Raw genomic sequence first — 19886 nt, 5'->3', positions numbered from 1 at the left:
CAGAGATCAACGCAGTGTTTTGAGAAAACAATGTTGCATTCTACAAATAAATGAAAAGATATTGAACAGAAAATATGTTTATGAGCAAGTCTACATTTCAAAATCACTATCTGGTATCTTGATTGTTAAAAAAGAAATTCTTGATACAAAGAAACAGATGATATTCTTTGTTTCATGCCTGGGAATCAGTATGCTTATTTCATATATATGTAAATTTTTTTCATTACATGACTCTTTGCTTACAAGTATTTAATCACAGCCACATTTTTTTGGATGAAAAAGCTTATGAAAAACTGCACACAGTATTTCCACGCAATATTACTTTCCAGCAATTCAGAGCTATGTGATATTAACACCCTATGGTGACTTTGGGCTCAATGACACGATATTTGGATGACGTTCACACTGAGTCTAACACGTACAAAATGTCTAGATATTCGTTGGTTCAGTTTGCATTTGGGATTAAAAAATATTACAAACATACATACCCTATTTCTAAACAACAACAAAAAGGGAAAAAAACTGTCTAATACAACCCACCCAGTGCAAAGCCAGTAATCTCACTGGTGTGATTTTTAGCAGAAATATGGCTTAGAGACATAAAAGAGCTTAACATGGTACATCAAGAGGTTCTTTTCAATTTAACAGTAGCTGGGATACATTTTACATTAACATTCAGTTTCTCTGAAAAAGATCTAAAGGTAAACATTGTATGCAAGAGAAAATTAAACATGTAATTCTTAAAAATATTTTATTAATTTTGAAAAAAAATGAAGGTAAAGTATTAGCCCCTCAGTCACGTCTGGCTCTTTGTGACCCCATGGATGGGGACTGCCAGACTCCTTTGTCCATAGAATTCTCCAGGCAAGATTACTGGAGTGAGGAGCCATTCCCTTCTCCAGGGGATCTACGCAAGCGAGGGATCGAACCCAGGTCTCTGGCATTGCAGGCAGATTCTTTATTGTCTGAGCCACCAAACATGAAGACTATATTACAATGAAAAATGGGTTCTTAAGATCTTAAAAATTTCCAGAAAACATATTCTTAGAATTAATACCGACTGAAAACATCCATGCTAAAAGATAATATTTACATGTTAAATTAACCTTAGCGAAAACAATGTTCCTCCATCCTCAGCCTACAACTCTCTTCCTCGTGTTCTACTTTCTATAAAAATAAATTTGGGGGTCAGAGGTGAAATGATACATGTTCCAGGGTTACCTATCACTCAGTAACTGAGCATTACCATTACGTACAAAGATGGCCCTCCACTTCTTTTGTTCTAGAGTTGCTCCAAATAGTCCTTGTGACTGTAAAATGAGAATTTCATGGGGTGCTATCAGATGCCCATAATCCTTGAAGGCAGGTATCTGAGATAAACCATGCCTCAGTTTTCTCCAAAGTGTTTATTTTCAACTTCCCCACAGTGATCACTGCCAAGGGCCTCCTGGAGAGGCCGCGCAGCTCTCTCCTTCCCTCTGTCACCTGACCCAAGAGACAGGCCCTCCTTTCCCCTTCTTCCTTTTTGCTAAGTTTAACGCTCATTTTGAGAGATCTTTCCTATGAGAATGTTGCTCCAAGAAGACACTGTGTAGATCAATTATGCAGAATATATTTGTTTTGCAACTATAAAAAGAAAAAAAAATCAAGTTTACCATCCATCATAGGTTTTAAGTCAGTGATCTATTTGGCTATGTCTTAACTACTGCCTTTTCCAGCACACACAAACACACACATACACACGTTCTGTAATAAAACTTAAGCACTGAAATCAGTGAATAGACATATTTGAAGCTGATGTTTCTACTTGGATGGGATGAGACAATCTGATCCATTAGGTTTTCCTAACTGAGAATCCCTATATAACCCATTAGAAGATATAGTGGGAGACGAGGTGGTTCATGTGATGTTGTGCCTAATAAAGAAGAAATATTTCCTGTCAATTTTTTGACAGGAAAAGCCACAAAACACCTAAAGAGGACTTTCCTAAGTCCATCAAGATACAAGCTCAAAGTATGACCACGATTCCATCATTAGCTGACACTCTATCATTTCCCTGAAGATTCTCTGTGGAAATATATTCTGCAATCAAACATAATTCAATTTTAAATTCCTTTGAAGCACTGCAGCACTTGTGCAGAACTGTAAAAAACCTCGTGCCATAAATTAGACCCTTTAATTTAATACAGCTGGTCACCAGCTCCTCATAAAATATTACTGCCATGGCCATCAAAATTGTCAATAGCCTTCAGTATCTAGTATGTTCAAGACACTGTGCTTTTTGTCTGGAATACAAACTTCCAGAAAACAATGTTTCTGAATAAAGATACAAGGTTGGTTTTCTGTGTGCCAAATGAGTGAAAACTTACTTAAGAGAGAAAAGTCATCTGACCTTCAGTTAATGCATTGCATCAACCCTATGCTAAATTATTCATATATATAATCAAAAAATCTTTACAACAACACTAGGAGATGCGTATTAATAAATACATATTATAGCTGAAGTTACTCTCAGAGATACTTCGAGCATCGAGGATAGCATTGCCACTAGGCAATAATAAGGTCCAATCTTGAATTCCAAGCAAACATAATCCAACCAAAGACAGCATTATGCAAACTGGTGTTGCTTTGGCAGTTAATATATTTTAAGCAACTCTCTTCACTAGACATGGGAACCCCTATTACACTTTTCTATAACATAGTTACTAAATCCTTAATTTTGTGTTGTGGATTTCCTATGAATCTTATTCAACTTATGTACACTTAACTAAAAACACCAATTCACAACTATGGCAAAGATTTATTTACAATTGGATAGTAAATAATACATTTGAAATCACAACTTCATGGAGAAAAGATTTCAACAATCCCTTAATTCAAGTCCCTTATTTTATAGGTAAAAGTGTACCCAAAGATTTCATACAACCTATTATTATAAATTCTGTATTAAGGACTTTTTTTGTTTTCTTATCCTGGGTTCATGGCATGGATTTGGTTCATTTAATTTAATCAATTGCTCATTCAATTTATATTCCATATTTTTCATATAGAAATGCATTATCCTGAGTATTGGGGAAATGATGTGAGATAACTAAATAGGACACATGTAGTCTTAGCTGAAGAGGAAGAGATGAAGATTGAACAGCATGCTGCATTTGCCTGTGCTACTCTGATAAACTAACTTACAAAGCTCTAAAAATTCTGGTCTCTACCTACACCTTTTTCTTTCACTTCACTTACACCAGCATTTTGGCTTCTCATTGAACATTCAAGTTCAATCCTTCCTCAGGTCCTTTGCACTGGCTGTTTCATCTGTCTTCAGTAATCTTCCTCTAGATATTTGTGTGATGAGAAGCACTCTTATTTCCTTTGGGTGTGTACTGAAATAAAAACCTTAGACCATCTATTGTCACCCTAAATAAAATAAGGTAAAACAATACCTTGCATCTCAATATACTGATATATTTACTGTCTCTTCTGAGAAAGCTTCATGAGTGTACAAGCTTAGACTCTCCTGTCCACTGATATATTTCCACTACCTAGAACATAGCAGTACTTTAATAAATATCTGCTGCATAAGTCAATGTCAATGAATGAAACAGGAGATAGATTTGTAGACCAAATTCAAGATAATGCCAAGAAAATTCTAATAATACTAAAACACTACCATTATCCACCCTTTTGATGCTAAAATTTGACATCTTTCTAAAGGTCCTCTCCATTAAGTCATGCAGATTATGGGAAAACACTGAATTGTAGAGTTGTTACATTTACACAACACTTCACTTAAAACTATTCTGGTTATGAAGCTTGAGACAATCACGCTTAACATCTATTTGTAATTTGGAACTTTCATTCCTATATTCCAAGTTCAGCGGTCACTGGGCTGCATATGTCAGTATGCTAAAAGAATTAGGCATTGCATTTTCCCCTGGAGAGGGGAATGGCATCCCAATCCAGTATTCTTGCCTGGAGAATTCCATGGACAGAGGAACCTGGCAGACTATAGTCCACGGGGTTGCATAGAGTTGGACACAACTGAGTGACTGATAGTTTCACTCACTCTCCCAGGACTGGCTGTCATGATAGGATTTATTATTGATATATCAAGCACTTGTTAAAGCCAGCTAGGTCACTGAACTTTTCCTAATTTCACCCTCCACAGTTTTAAAAAACCCTTCTAATGATGCTGCGAAGGAAGCGGCCACTCATCACCTCTCACCTGCCCCTAACACAGGTGTCCAGCCTTTCCTCATCACAGGATCGCCTGGGGCACTTGCTACAGGAACTCCCAGAGCCTCCTTCTGGACCCTCTATCTGATCCAAAGGTCTGAGTTAGGAGGCGGCAATCTGTGATTTTCACATCACTAGATCTACAACTATCAAACCTGAGCCTGCACCTGAATCCCTGGGAAGGCTGGTTAAAACACAGGTTACTCTACCTCTGAGTTTCTGATTCAGTGGGTCTGGGGCTTAGCCCAAGAATTTGCATATCTATCAAGTTCCCTTAGGATGCTCATGTTCCCAGTCCTGGAAACCACACTTTGAGGACCATTTCACTAGATAGATTCTTCTTGGAACCAGGTGAGTTCAGAAGAAATGTTCATAATGCATTTCTCTAAAACGATCATTGGAATGATGGATTGTTTTTTCTCTAATGTTGTAATTATCCCAATTAAGTTGTCACCTGATCATTTTCTGTGAGTCAGAAATCAGATTTGAACACACTTCTGTGACCTCTATGGAGAGGGAAATAAAGGAGAAGAAGCCCAATCTACTGCTTTGCTTTACAGAGGTTAAAAAAAAAAAAAAATCGCAGAAACCAGGCAGATACAGTCACTGATATCTGGGTTGTACACTGCAAAGAGTTAACATCACAACAGAGTGGGACAGAGTAAGCCATCAAGCAAACACAGAAGGCTTTCAAAGTCTGTATTCCTGGGGCAGACTCAGATCTCTGCTATGTCACCACATAGCACCTAGTGGAATGAGCAAGGGCTAATTTTTAAATGCTGATCCAGGCACGCCCATTATTTAGAGATCCAAATTGGGCCATCGGGGCTTAAGGAATGGTGCTTCGCAGCTCAGTCCTGCCACTATAAACTCAGGCCGGTTGCATCACTACTTTCCATGAGGAATTTAAGGGGTGTGACTGCATCCTTTCCAACCCTGCATTCCACATGTGACAAAACTGATCCAGCTGTTTGTCTGAAAGAAATTCCTTGCTGTCCTTAAAAATTAAAAAGTGAGTGGATATCCGTCCTCCAGGGGCAGGTCTCCAGCTGGAACCTGGTACAGACGGTTGCGAAACACAGCCAGTGGCCTGGACAGCATCTGCTCTGGAATTCTTACCTCGCCATAAGGGGGTTAGCCCCATCTTGCTTTTTGAAATGGCAGATTCTGGATGAAGGGTGCTGGCTTGGCCCAAAGCTCTTGAGAAGTGTTCATCCACTACTGACCCAATGTCTCCCTGGAAATAAGTGAAAAGGACACAGCGAGAGTTAAGGTACTCCATCTCGGCAGGCTGGTCTTTCTCCTCCTCCTCCTCATCCTCCTCCTCCTCCTCCTCCTCCTCTTGTTTGCTGGGAAGGGTGACTTCCAGAGAGTCCTGCATCTTGCTGTATACCGCTAACTTCTTCTGGGATGGAATAAACAAAACACGGTATCAAAGACAGTTTGTAAAAAAAGAAAGCATTAACTAGTTAACTGTTCACTTTTAAAAAAAAGAATCAAAATATTAACATATGTTTGCAAACTGATTCTTCTTCATTTGCTTTACTCCATCTCCCCCACCCCTCTCCCCAAACCCGCTTTCTGCTTCCCACCCTGAAAGAAAAGACTGTTATTTCAGATTTGGTGGGAAAAAGGTGTCCTTTACCCCATGGTATATTCTCAGACTGTGAAAGGTAGTTGTTGTTGTTGTTTTTCTTAACCTAGGTATACCAAAAGGAGAAGGAATTTTTAAAAAAGAAAGTGACAGATCCCTTCCACTTTTGTTCCCATTTTCTATTTTAAAGATTTAATGTACAGCAACATTATGAGGATGGGGAGGAATAGAGAAGGAGGCCTCACTGCCTGGGGGAGGGGTGAAGAAGAAAAGAGCTTTTCATAAAGGAAATACACTAAAATAAAAACAGGAATGTAGCATCTTATAAAGGATTTGGCAGATGTGCTCAACTCATTTCTCAAAAATCAAACTAAAATGACAAAATAAGCCTGTGTGAAGATCCATTTTGCATGGAACATATTTTTTAGATGTTCCACTTACCACCATTATCATAAAAGGAGGGAAAAAAGGTATTATGATGACTTACTGAAAATAATACAAGTACTAGCAATGGCTACTATGGCTTTCAAATCAAAATGAAAAACGCTTGATAATTTTAAAATATTTTCAAAATACATAATCATAGTTATAGAAATAGTTTATATTATGACTGATACTCATATTTATTACCCCATTTAATCTTTACAATCCTATAACAAACATTGCTATTATTGCTCTTCATATTTTAAAGGTGAAGAAACTGAGGCACAGAGAAGTGAAGTAACTTGCAAAAGGTCACAGAACGTACAAGCGGTAGGCCCAGAATGAATACAAAAAATATACAGACGTACATATGCATGTGCATGCGTGTCAGAGGAGGGCAGGCAAGGATATGGAGTGTGGAAAAAAATCACTAAAATATTATGCTTTGTATTCTTTCTCTGGGTGGTAAGCTTACAGTTATTATTTTCATATTCCTGCTTTCCAATATTTCCAAATATTTTCCATTGAGCACATATCACTTTTTTTCCATTTATTTTATTAATTGGAGGCTAAATATAATCAACAATTTCACTATAAATTATATATTAAAAGGTATTGCTAAAATATTATAAAATTCATTATTTTAATGACAAAATGAGCATCCTATCATCTGTATACCTACAAAACCTGACCATTTGTTATGCCTTTGTTCTTATTTCAGAGAAAAATGCATGCCGGAAAGTGAATGTGAGTAGATAAGAAGTGGATCATTCTAGAATATCAGTAAGCATAGACTGTCAAATGTTATCAAAACACCTAACCCAGACTCTTAATGTTTCTAATGGTAACTACTAGCTTCAAAATCTATAGCCACAAATTATAAATGCATCATTCAAAAAACTGAACCCTTTTCCCCAGCAATGAATATGTTGTTCTTATGTGAGGTAGGCTCTGAAATGTTCAGGCACATTACAAGCTGTGGGTTATTATTTAGGGCTATTATGTATATGTGTGTGTGCATGTGTGTGCGTGTACCTACATATACATACATAAATACATACATATATATATATATATATTCCTTTTTATTTAGTTTGTTTCAGTAGGGTTATCAATTCATGATGAACAGATAGTTCATTCCCTGTGAGTGAACATGCCTTGCTGATGAATAAGTGATTGTAATGACTGAATGGTTACAAAATTCTTACAATCTGTTTTGCACAGATTTGAACATGTTTATGTTTAACTTCAATAATAAAAACACCATAGTAACATAGGTTATATATAAAATGAGAATATCGAACTAACTGACCTCTAAAGTTACTCCTGACTACAAACTCCATTGTGAAGTTAAACAAATAGTATAATTTCTTGATGGCACTGTTTCTCTATTCACATGTGCATTTACCGAAGTTACACGATTTTAAGCAAATGCACACACTCTGCCGAATTCTCAGGCGTGTTAGAAAGAAGCACTGTTTTTATATAGGGGAAAAAATTAAAACTACTACAGAGTGGCTTCACTGCCACAAGTGTTCAATATTATCTGTTAAATCGATTTCTTCTTCCCTGTTAATGTTCAGCACAGAATCAGTTTGTGAGAGTCAGGCTTTGCATCTATTTGTTTCATTTGTTTAATTTTAACATTTATTGCTTAAATGAAAGAACCCTGGCTATGTTAATTATCCAAAGAAAGGCAATTGTTTATTTTATCCCAATTAGCAATTGATACTTAAATAAAATAAATTATATGTAAAAGACTTGAGAACTGCAAATCAAATACAAATGTAGTTTCCATTTGTATCCAGATATAGCATAGTATTATGATCAATAATGATGATAATAAAATATCTTAATTTTTACATTGATGGCAGTTGAATTTAAGGTATACATTTTCAGTCTATTAAAGATTACACAATTTTCTAACTGCTATATAATTTCATGTTATTCTTTTTTGACAAATTGTTAAGTGATTGAATACAAATAAATTAATCTAAAATTTACACATTTTTCACTATGAAATAGGGAAAGATAAGCAAAATCTTCCATTGTATCAAAATACCTTTTATTTGTCTATTTTCTAAAATTCAGTTCTCTGTCAATGGATGCATTGATTCTCTATAATCTTTATATTTCCTATATATGATGTACATCTATATATATACATATGGTTTTATATAAATATATATTGAAATATCCCTTTCAAATACACACAATACTACATAAATATCTATATTATATGTCTTTATTTAAATACACTTGGGGGATTATTATAAAATAATTTTTTTTTCTCTCTCCTAGCTTTTTGGAGCATATCTTCTACTAATTAAATGAATTTACTAGAGACTATCAAACAAATAAAATAGAAAAGGAGCCTATGACATATCAACCAATGGACAAGACATAGAACATATTTATTGTCACCTCTTGCACTTTTTTTGAGATGAAGTTGCATCAATTTTCACAAATTTTAGTGAACCAATTAAATATTTACATTTACAACACAAGCACATTTATGACCTCACTATCAACATCACTGGTTAAAATAAGAATTCTAAAGTATCTGATTAGCCAGATAGCTTCCTAAAAGGCCAACACTGAACTTACACACATTTCTTAAACATTAAGTGTGAGCAGGAAGAAAACGGGAACACAAAATTAAAACAGCAGTTGATTCAAATGCTGACATTCACACCATCCTAATCTTCCACCCCATTGATTCTTAAGCCCCGACTACCTTCTGTTATCTGTTCTGTGACTGTAAATCAATCTTTTGCCTTAAAAAAAAAAAAAAAAAAAAAAACCCCAAAAAACTATGTACACTGTTGCCATATTCTGTATTTACTTGGTGTATGCTCCTTGGAATGAAACTTCCCTAGCATTATCTTTGTTCTTGAAAAGAATATACAAAATTCAAAAAGTTGAAAATAAATCTCAAATCATCAGAACCTAGATATCCTGAATCAAAGCTGAAAGGCAATGTGGTTCACATTTTTCTTAAAATGCACTATCACTCCCTAAAAATAGCCCAGTCTGTCAGAAGTATTCATGCTTTTCTTACTAGACACTTAAGAATTGTTAACAAAAAGAAGTCATCAGGAGGGATTTCAAAGACTGCAAGTTGGCTTATTGAAAGTACCCCTCATGGCAGAATAATAACTAAAGCTTTCTTCAGGTAAAATAAGCCTCAGTTAGATGAAACAATGACTGAGCTAACAGCCCCAAAGTTAAAATTAACTCGGAAAGACTGGAAGGCAGCAGTGTGAAGGAAGCCTGGCGAGGCAGCGCAAGCCATAGCAAACCACCTCACACGCTGCCATCAGAAACAAGAGAAACAAACTCACAGGAATGCGCCGGGGAAAGGATTTGTCTGACAAGAGAAAGGCGTCCATGTCGGGAGCCAAATACCACTAGCTCCCCAAGGCTTAAGCCTGCAAAGTGCCAAATGATTACTGTGCATATGTGGAAACTTTTTCCTAAGGAAACAAAAATATTTTAATGAATCACTGAATATTTGGAAATAACTTAAAAAAAAATTTCTACTGACTATCTTCTCTAAGGCAATGGTTGTTTCATCCTGACAGACATGGTTAGGGCCTGTAAGAAAGGACCACGAACCCCTAGTCAACGCTTCAAAACTCTAAATCCCATAAAGCAGTGCATTGCTCTTTGATCATATTTTTCTGAATGTATTTGAATAACAGATTTTTAAATCTATCTCAGAGAGACTTGAAGTTTTGGCCCTTAGTCTACTTGGAGGAGGGGGAATCAGGTGGAGGGAGGTCAGGATGAGGATCAGGATAAGGAAGATAGTTCAGAGAACTTTGATGTATTTTGTTTCAGTAACTCTCACTGGTGCACAAATATTCAGTCTAAATAATTATTCTCAATTTACATACGCAAAAGCTGATTTATTTGACCAGCATCTAACTAGTAAATGGCAGGGATGGGATTAGAACTTATTCCTGTCTGACTAGAAAGCATCTGCCAAGAAAACAGATTAAAGAAAATGAGCCTCTATATAATATTTAATTGAATAAACAAATAGAAGCCCACAGGCAGCATGGTATCATATGCTAAGAAAAGTCAAAAGTTAGTTATAATATTTAAAAATTAGGAATGTGAACATATAAAAATATGGTTATTAAATAAAGCATTGTTTTTCAAAATATATGTACACCTAGAGGAACCTGCCCTTCTATACCTAGAAATGTGTTGTCCCCTTAGCAAGTCAGAAACAAAGTTTTTCTGAAAATACTATTTTGGAAATATGAGCAGAGTCAATTTACAAGATACATTCATACCTCAAGACTTGTTTGCTAGCTTTGTGTGTTTGTTTTAATTTTTCTTAACAGTAGGAGAAGGAAACCAAAAATAACACTGGTTCTTTCTGAGCACACTTGCTGCTCAATGATTCTGGTCATTATCAAAAAATCAAACCCACCCCCTTAAAGGACGAAAATTTTCCAGTTTTGAAGATGTCCAAAAAAATGTGCCACAGGCTGAGAGAGAATTTCAAAATTTGCATTCCCAAAATGTTTTAAGCAATGATCACATCATGAGGGTATGTGTTCTCTCTCAAACTGACTGCTTTGAATGAAACATTTCTGATGTATAAATTTCTGGTATGTTTGTATAATCCTATTACTAGATTTAGGGCATGATTTCACTTTTAAAAATTTATCTATTATTCATGGAATTGTCAGTGAATTCCTACTTTGTGTCAGTTATTGTGCAAAGACTTGGAGCCACAGAAATGATAGTCACAGCATTTGAGAGAGGGTTGTAAGGAAAATGATAAAGAGAACTTGAGGGTTTATCTCCCTGGCTAATTGTCTAATTTCTCCAAGTAGCTAATATTCAAAAAATTTTATATGAGAAAATAAGACAAAGTAACACTGGGTAAATTACTAATTGCTTTTCTTGCTTCTAAAGAAGCCCAGATGGGGAGGGAACACAGTAGAAAGAAGAACAAGGATGGTTAAGGAGATTTGACCAAAACTAGTCCATAAATCTAGGTGAAGAACTGAAACCTCAGGCCCTGAACTTCCTCTTCTGAAAATGAGGAATTTTGACTTGATTATCTCAGAGGTCTTGTACAATTCTGTGTCCTAGCAAGCAACATGCTGGAGCTCTAGACAAACTCACACTTAATTTTGTTTCTTACATTGGCTAGCTCTTCTGATTTTTTAGGACTCTGGCCAAAAAACCCAACAGATCAGTGAAGACTAATTCTTTTGCAGACGTAGATCATCTAGCTCAATTCCTAGGAATTAGTTTGGGTAATTCTTTTAGCTACCTTCACAGGAACCGGAAAGGAGGCATCCTTCGAATCCTCTCACCCCATCCACTAAGGACAAGTGTTTTGGCATACTAAAATAATACAGTTTTAAGAGAAAAGGACACCTGTTCACTTCAGGCCCTTCTTTCTCTCCTTTCTTTCTTTCTTTTTTTTTTTTTTTTTCTTTACTAAAGTAGGAAAAAAGTGAAAAATAGTTCAGTTACCCTAGTTCAGGTCATACTTGTAAATTACTGGCATAAATCTGATATCCACTGAAATATCTATAAATATGGCATTTGTGACTTACTTCTAGCAGCAAATGTTTGTATCTAATGGTTCAAGGCATTCTTAGGGTCTTCCTAAATGAATAGTTAAAGTAGAAAACCAGATGTTGAAAGAGGTGCTTTTTGAAAAATTCAGTGCAAAGTTTTGACCAAAATTGTTTCCTTCACTGGTCTCTGCCAGAGTCGGGAAACTTAAGTATTAGAGAGCTTTGTTTCTTGAATGAAAATGTTTTTCCTAGAGATAACACCATAAATTGTTATATATTACTAGATTTATCAGTCTTGAGATTTCTTTTTAAAGCCAGCTGGAAATAGGGCCTATGAGAATCAGACTCAAGTTAGGTGTCCAGGTTTTAGAATAGCAGTCACTTAACTTCTCAAATTCGCTTTAGAATCTGACTTAAGCATTCCAAGTATAATAGTTTTTTGTTTTGTTTTTGTTTTTTAACGTATTTATTTTTAATTGAGGGATAATGGCTTTATCACATTGTGTTGGTTTCTTCCATACATCAGTGTGAATCGGCCCATAGGTATACATTGGTCCCCTCGCCTAGAACCTCCCTTCCACCTCCCACCCCATCGCAGAGCCTGGGTCTGAGTTCCCTGCGTCATCAGCAGATTCCCACTGGCTGCTTTACATATGGTAGTGTATGCATTTCCATGCCATCTCCATTCATTCCACCCCCTCCTTCCCCACTCCCTGTGACCACAAGCCTGTTCTCTATGTCTGCATCTCCATTGTTGCCCTGCAAATGGGTTCATCAGTACTATCTTTCTAGATTCCATGTATATGCTTTAATATACAATATTTGTTCTTCTCTTTCTGACTTCACTCTGTATAATAGCCGAGCATAATATTTTTCGTCTTACTGAAAATCCCCTTTGCACAGAAAGATACAAGACAAATGTACATATCTGTCCAACTGGGTCAGCACAGCATCTCTTCTGTAGTTGCCCAAAGAGGTACCATGAAGGGTCATTCCACCCCCTGAGATGCGAGCCTCTACGAAGCACTAGGTAAAGAAGGACTTCCATGCATTGAGAGAAAATATCCTCAACTTAAATTTCCACAGAATGCTTCCTTGTCCTGGCATTCGGTTTTCTGGTGAATGAAGCCTTACTGCATGTGATTTTATGGATTTCCAGCCTGCCCGTACTATCGGCATTGTAATCTCCATTTTGGTTGATTGCCAGAGACAACAGTTCAGTTTAGTTAGTTTAAAGTTTAATTTTCCTTCTGGCTTTGAATTTTCTGGCTGGAAAGTTATTGGGAGCATAAAGCTCTGAGGCACTTGAAGTTTCTCAGTCTCTACAGTCAAGTTATTTTGTGTAGTATGGAATCAGAGAGGCTGTTCTGTCTCAAAGAAGTCCTGTATGGACTCTTACAAATCCACTTAAGTCCTTGCTTACACTTGTAAGAAAATTAGATCCTCCCACTTAAATAAGTGGCCTGTGTATTGAAACTATTTAGAATGTAATTGTATGCTTTCCTCTTAATGAATCTAAGCTTATGTTAGAATAGCAATGATATATAAGGCACTTAAAGTTGACTGTTAATACCACTTCTTGAATATTATTTTCAAACAAATACATGTTCATTTGCTAACTGATATTCTGCTTCATCAACAAAGGATGTAACATGGATAGCAAAAGTCATTAGCATATTACAAATGCTTGCAAAGGACTTTAGAATGCCTAAACTAAAAACGTACACTATCAAGGACTTGGAAAGAATTTCAAGCCCCAAGGCCAAAGAATCTACTGCATATTAATCTTCTTTATCAAAAAGTTGATTTGGAGCACTAAAGACAAAAATAAGCCTATTGTGCAATAGCAAAAAAAAAAAAAAAATCTTAGGGGACCACATGGTATGGTGGAAAGATGCTATACTAGGCAGCAGGGGATCCAGTGGTCCTAATTTTGTCACCCTTTAGCTCTGAAATCTTTACTCAGGCATTTCAGCCCTATAAACATGCATCTCTCTATCTGGAAAAGGAGGGGTTGAAGTGTGTTTTTCCAGGGGTTTTTCCCTAATAAACAGAATCTCGGAGAGATTTTATGACCTAACCAAGGTGGCAGAGGCCAGAGAAAGAGCTTGAAAAATCCCTTACAAACTTTTAACTGGAGTTCTGTCTCCCAAGACTTCTAATTCTCTTAAGTGGAAGCATGCATGTACAGTCACCCAGCTGTCACCCTGGAAGAGGGGAGATTAAATATACTCATATATGAAGCCCAAAGTGTGACTGTTAAAAACCCCTATGCACAATTAGTGAACAAGGGTTATTCTCCTCTGTTTTTACTGCCTCCTCTATGAACTACCCAGTTCTGAAAGCTCTGTTTAAGTATCTCCCTAATGTTAACATTATGGAAGTATGGGGGGAGGGGGCGGGAGATTTTAGACAACCGCAGATTGCCCGCATTTAGATGAGGAATTCACAGAGTATGAAGGGAATTTATGATTTCACATTATTTCCCTAGTTTTTCCCGACACATATCTTGATTTTTTTTTTTTTTCTTTTCTCCTACTCTCACTCTTAGGATACAAATACATTCCTTTCTGTACATGTTCTACAGTGTCATCATGCCTTTGGAGCATATCCTGAGAGACTGAGGAGATAGAGGAGGTCTCCTGAGGAGATGGTAGGGGCTGATGCTTTCGAGCTAGGAAGAAATGGTGGGCACGGAGACCAGAGAGCTTAGCAGCCCTCAACAAATCCTGGCTCTAGAAACCACACTGTAAAACTTATGCACAGCCCATGCAGTTTCTAGGAAGTAACGTCAAAGACTATAAAATTGACTCTACAGGTATATTTACATAAGGTGCTAACCTATTACCCACCAACAATGTATAGTATGTGCAAATAAAAAAAATAAAACTTAAAATTTCAAACATACTGTGCTTTTAGGGGAAAAGTTGAGAGTACATGTGCCTGGAGTATGAAGTTCTACTATTTCAAAATGAATTTTCTGCTATATAATCACACATTAAAAGGAAAATATGCTTAAGTTTAAAATCCAGTGTAATAAACCATTATGACATAATAATTTACAAGGACTTCAGAGCTATATGGCTTTGAGGACAAAAAAATCAGTTCAAAGATACGCTACAATAATTGAATATACAGAAGTGACAGAAAAACTTTAATGCTATCTTTTCTAACATTTTCTAAATGATAATTAAATTTTGTCACTCTATCACTTTTTCTGCTTCTTGTCCTCAACAAATCAATTTTTTAAATGTAGTAGGGCTTGTAGCTCTTATTTTTGTCTCTCAGGCAAGATGCTACTAGGGGTCACTTCCCATGTACAGAGAAAACAATCTTCATGGATAATAATGATAAAACCTTATGGAATGCAAAAACAACCAAAATATGTATTCTCAGATGACTAGGTTGAGGCCAAGTCAATATTAGTCCCACTTCACCCACGCACCACATAGTCTAAAAATGTTGTCAGCTTGATAACAATTTCCTGATTTAATCTTTTTTCCAACAGAAAATATAGGTCATCAAAATAAACTCTTGACAGTAAAAGAACAGTAGCTGCACTACTGTCTTTTATTTTGCTAGCCAGTTATAGTCAAATAGTTTCTTTACTCCACAAAACAAAATAATCTCAAACAAGCCAATGTAGTAAAAGCAACATGAAAACTTCAAGCACACTTCTTAACTAAGTTCTTAAGCTCAACTCAGCCTAACACCTACTTAAACAATATCTACAGAAGCCCAAAGGGTAGCAGAAATTACTATTTACTAATATGTGATACTCTTCAAGGTAGACATTTCAAGTGAAAAAGAAAGCTCATTTTTTGATTTGTTGATGGTCTTAGCAAAAGGATGCAATTTAGGAACTGAGTTTCGTGGCTACTGCAAAAGTTAGATAAGGCATTGGAGTCATTTTTTATTAAAAACTATATTTCATGATTAGTTATTTACAGTTTTTCTGGTACCAAACTTTATTTTTCTAGCTCAAAAAATTATTCCAATTCTAATCCCCACTAGATATTCATATGCAACTATTTCCACAATCCTAGAAAATAAAATCTCATTCAAAAGTACTCTGCTAAAGTTATTTTTGATGGGGAAAAATACCTTTATGAATGCTTAGTAAAGTTTGAGTTTATTGCTCATCTATGTTACAGTTGATAACTGAAGGCCTCTACAGTGTCTGAGATGGAAGAAAGGAAAGAAGAAGAGAGTGGTTCATCTGGAACAGAGTGTTCATAAAACACACAAAACATATCCAATGTCTCTTTGCATCACTTGCCTGACTTGGATTTAAATGGTTTTCTCCATTACTTGTATCTTTTATATTAAAACCAAAGAATGTAAACAAAGAGCCTAAGCAAAATGTTTTAACCTATTACCCTTGACCACAAATTACAAAGCTTTCCCATTCCCCTCCCTAAAAGTAATCTTGCTTTTAAATGCTGAGGCTGATGAATATTAAAAAAATAAATAAATAAGAAGCCACAGAGTAAGGCTCCTTCCTCTTTTGCCCTAGTTGTCCTGGTTAAGCTCATACTGTTCAGCAGATGAATCTAGAGCATGTACCCTTCCAGAATCAGCTGAATTTCAGTCCCTAAATTATACACAGAAGTTATCATTTCTTTCCAAAGAGTAGCACAATAAATCTAGTAAAGAGACAGAAGTAGAGGAAATAAATTAAATGACCAGATTAATTAAAGAGCCAAACCCTGAAGACCACAATAAAACACAGGGTTTTTAAGAAATTTTTTTAAAAAATCAATAAATACTGTGGATGTTATTATTAGAAATGTACCTAGATCCCTGATAGGTATCTCCACCTCAGAGTATATAAATCACATTTTTTTAAGTCTCACCAAATCAACCCACCCTAACTCCCAGAGTCTGAGGACCCCATTTTGGTACCCCCTGGCCATGCGCTCACATATGTGCTTTATGTAGGCTGACTAACACTCTGTTGGCATCCAGAAAGGAACATCCAGGGATACCGAGTGCTAAATTCCCCAGAACCCTATTCTCCCTTCTAAAGGAACGCTATCAACTCCCTAGTTCCTGAACCCTTCTTATCTAACAACATTCAGTCACTCTTGGCATGGAGGAGATCCAGCATCCAGTGATCCAAGGTTACTTCTTGGCTGGGAAAGGAGAGGGTTCTGTCCAATAGACTGAACCCTAGCACCTCTGTGCTTTGATGGAATTAAAAATAGATGAGGGATTTGGGGATCAATCCTTGCCCCCTAAGTCACAGTATGGAAGGAGACAGACTTTACAAGAACTTCTAATAACATTTGACGAATATCATACTAGACCCATGTTCCACCAGAAAAGTCCCAGAAGAGAGATTCCTTGGGCTCACTATCCAGACAGCCTCCCCTATGCCAATGACATATTTCATCCTCTTAATCAAGAAAACCCTAGTACACTCCACCTCTTCAAAGGAAACAAAATATTTGGTTTAAAGGAAGTTTACTCACATATTCTTAAAACAGGTGCCCTTGGAGAGCTTCAAAGAACTGAGCCCTAAGAGCTAGGGTCGCTATGACCACAGCTCGCTGATGCCCCCAGCCAGGTACCGTCTCACTCGGAATCCCCACCCTCCACCTGGCTGCTCGTCCTCCCCGAAACTCTGCTCTGCTCTGCTCTTCCGATGGCTCAAGGGCGCTCCCGCACCTCTCGGAGCATCCTCCGCGCCACCCATCCCAGAGGGCCGTCGTCGCGGGAGCCCCGGACCGATACTCCCCGCGCCCCTCGCCCCCGCCCCCGGCAGGCTGCCCGGCCGGTGACTCACCTGCTGGCCAGGTTGGGGCGCCGGGTGGTAACAGGCTGTGGGGCAGGTCGCAGCTGCCACGGGGTTGGGCAGATACTGGGGCGCTCCATACGGCTGGGGGTGATACATCACCTCCGCACAGCTCATGGCAGCCGCGCCAGCGGCGGCCCCGGGGCTGCGGCCGCGGCTCTACGCGCTGGGGCGACGGGCGCCGCCGCCGCCTCTGTCGCCGCTCCAGCTGCTACTGCGGCCGAGGCGGGTCCTCGGCGGCCGCGGGCTCCGCGCGCCGCGCCGGCTCGGGAGGCGTTGGCAGTCAGCGGGGGCCCATGCGCGGGCACCCTCATCTTCAGCCCCTCCGGGTGTCCCCTGGCCTGCGCTTATACAGCGACTCGGGGACGCGATGGCCCGCCGCGCGGCGGGGACATGCCAGCGCGGGCTTCGGGCGCCCACGGCCGCGCCAGCCGCTGAGGAGCGCCGGCCCGGGGTGGGCAGACCTGGGGAGCCGGGCTCTGCTTTGCATATACACAATGCACGCCCGGGGCTCGTCCTATCACCGGCGCTGCCGGCTGGGCGAGGACCGGGAGGCGGGGGCGCACGGAGGGGGCTGGCCCGGGAGGAGCGCGAGCGCTCCCCTCTCCGGGGCTGACGCGGAGCTCGGCGAAGTTCCTCCAACTCGGCCGGCGGCGGGCCGGTCGCCCAGCAGGGGGACCCCGGGGAGGACCGGGCGCGGATTGGAGCGAAGTTGGAAGCCCTCTCCGCCTCCCGGCGTGGGGTGGCGGTGGGAGGGAATGGTATGCGAGAGGCTCCACGCCCTTGGAAAGCTCCGCGGCTTCCAGCCCTTCTCCTGTCACCTGGCCGCCGGGGCGAGGGCTTCCCAGCCCCGAGATTTTACAGGAACACCAACGTAGAGGCCGAGGCTAAATGGAGGCCAAGTGTACTAAGAGGTAAAGCAAAGCAGGCGCAAAATGAAGTGGGATTAGCTCCTACATTAAATATAACCATGAGTGCTAACTTCGTTGCAAGAGCGCACATGCCAAGAAGCCCCGTTCTCTACAATCTCCGCTTTAAGTTTACACCTTCATGGTATGACCTCCTGTGGGATGTCAGCCTCTTCTGGCCTTTTCAGTCTGGTTTCCATAAAATAACAAACAGTGACACGCGATTAAACCCATCCAGCTGTTGTTTAAAGATTTAATTGCAAGTGATTTACAATCTTCTCCAATATAATTGTATTTCAATATAATCAAGTTTAGTAGAAAAGAATTATACGTATTTTGTAAATAAGGAAAGTCTCTGACCAAGTATATCCACCCCTCTATATGTAACACAGAACGATCTCTTTTTGTTTGCAGGAACTAGCTTTTGAGAAGTTAATCTGGATGTCAAATGTACTGATGTTCTGGACAGACGTGGCCTCCTAAAATTCACATGCTGAAGCCTAATGCCCAATGAAACTGTACTTGGAGACACAGTCTATCAGGAGGTTATTAAGGTTAATAAAGGTCATGAAGACAGGGTCCTAATCTAGGATCAATGTGTTTATAAGAAGAGGAAGAGATGCCAGGGGTCTGTCTGCTTTGGCAGGCTTGTAACACCTAGTGAGAAGCAAGTCAGGAAGAGAAGCCTCACCAGAAACTAACTCTGTGGGTACTTTGAATTTTTAGCCTCCATAACTGTGACAAAATAATTTCTATGTTTAAGCCACACAGTCTGTGATGTTTTGTTATGGAGGCCCTAGCAGACTAATACAGATGTATAGTACTAACATACTGTTTAGATGATTAGTTTTTATAAAATTATAAATATAAATGTGTGTATGGTTATGTATAACTAGCCAGACACACAAATATATCAATACATACACCCTCACACATGCCCTCCCTCATACACTCAAATATACAAACTGTAGTAACTGGATAGGAATTGGTAGCTACTCATAGCAGCTCCTATTCACTTGCTCATTCTCTAATTGAATATTAAAAATGTGTTTATTAAGGGCTATCACCGCTTAGACTTTGTCCTCTCTGTAACAGAGGATATGTTCCTATGAATTGTTGTTCTTCAGTCACCTACTCATGTCTGACTCTTTGCAACCCCATGGATTGCAGCACGCCAGGTCTCCCTGTCCTTCACCATCTCCGGGAGTTTGCTCAAGTTCATGTCCATCACATCGGTGATACCAGCCAACCATCTCATCCTCTCAGAAGTTCTTCTTCTGCCTTCAGTCTTTTCCAGCATCAGGGTCTTTCTCAGTGAATCAGCTGTTCACATCAGGTGACCAAAAGATTGGAGCTTGAGCATCAGTCCATCCAGTGAG

General features: G+C 38.8%; 1 protein-coding gene across 5 annotated transcripts in view; it reads right to left on the bottom strand.

Moving 5' to 3' along the window:
• VGLL3 (vestigial like family member 3) overlaps positions 1–18031 on the bottom strand; it is a 53845-nt gene extending 35814 nt beyond the window's left edge. Inside the window, exons 1-2 of one of the 5 annotated variants that reach the window (XM_065913701.1) lie at positions 17591–18031; positions 5353–5635 (exon numbers count right to left, since the gene is read on the bottom strand). In XM_065913701.1, coding sequence (XP_065769773.1) covers positions 5353–5635; positions 17591–17716 — 409 coding nt within the window. In that variant the 5' untranslated portion in view covers positions 17717–18031. Of the gene's footprint in view, positions 1–5352; positions 5639–17276; positions 17421–17590 lie in introns of those variants that run through there. The other 4 variants (XM_065913700.1, XM_065913703.1, XM_065913704.1 and 1 more) reach the window with 4 other exon arrangements.
• Positions 18032–19886: the final 1855 nt, after the last annotated feature.

Source organism: Muntiacus reevesi, chromosome 21, assembly GCF_963930625.1.
Source record: "Muntiacus reevesi chromosome 21, mMunRee1.1, whole genome shotgun sequence".
Taxonomy (NCBI): Eukaryota; Metazoa; Chordata; class Mammalia; order Artiodactyla; family Cervidae; genus Muntiacus; species Muntiacus reevesi.
Note: the sequence above shows the minus strand (reverse complement) of the source record. Positions and strands in the feature narration are given on the sequence as shown.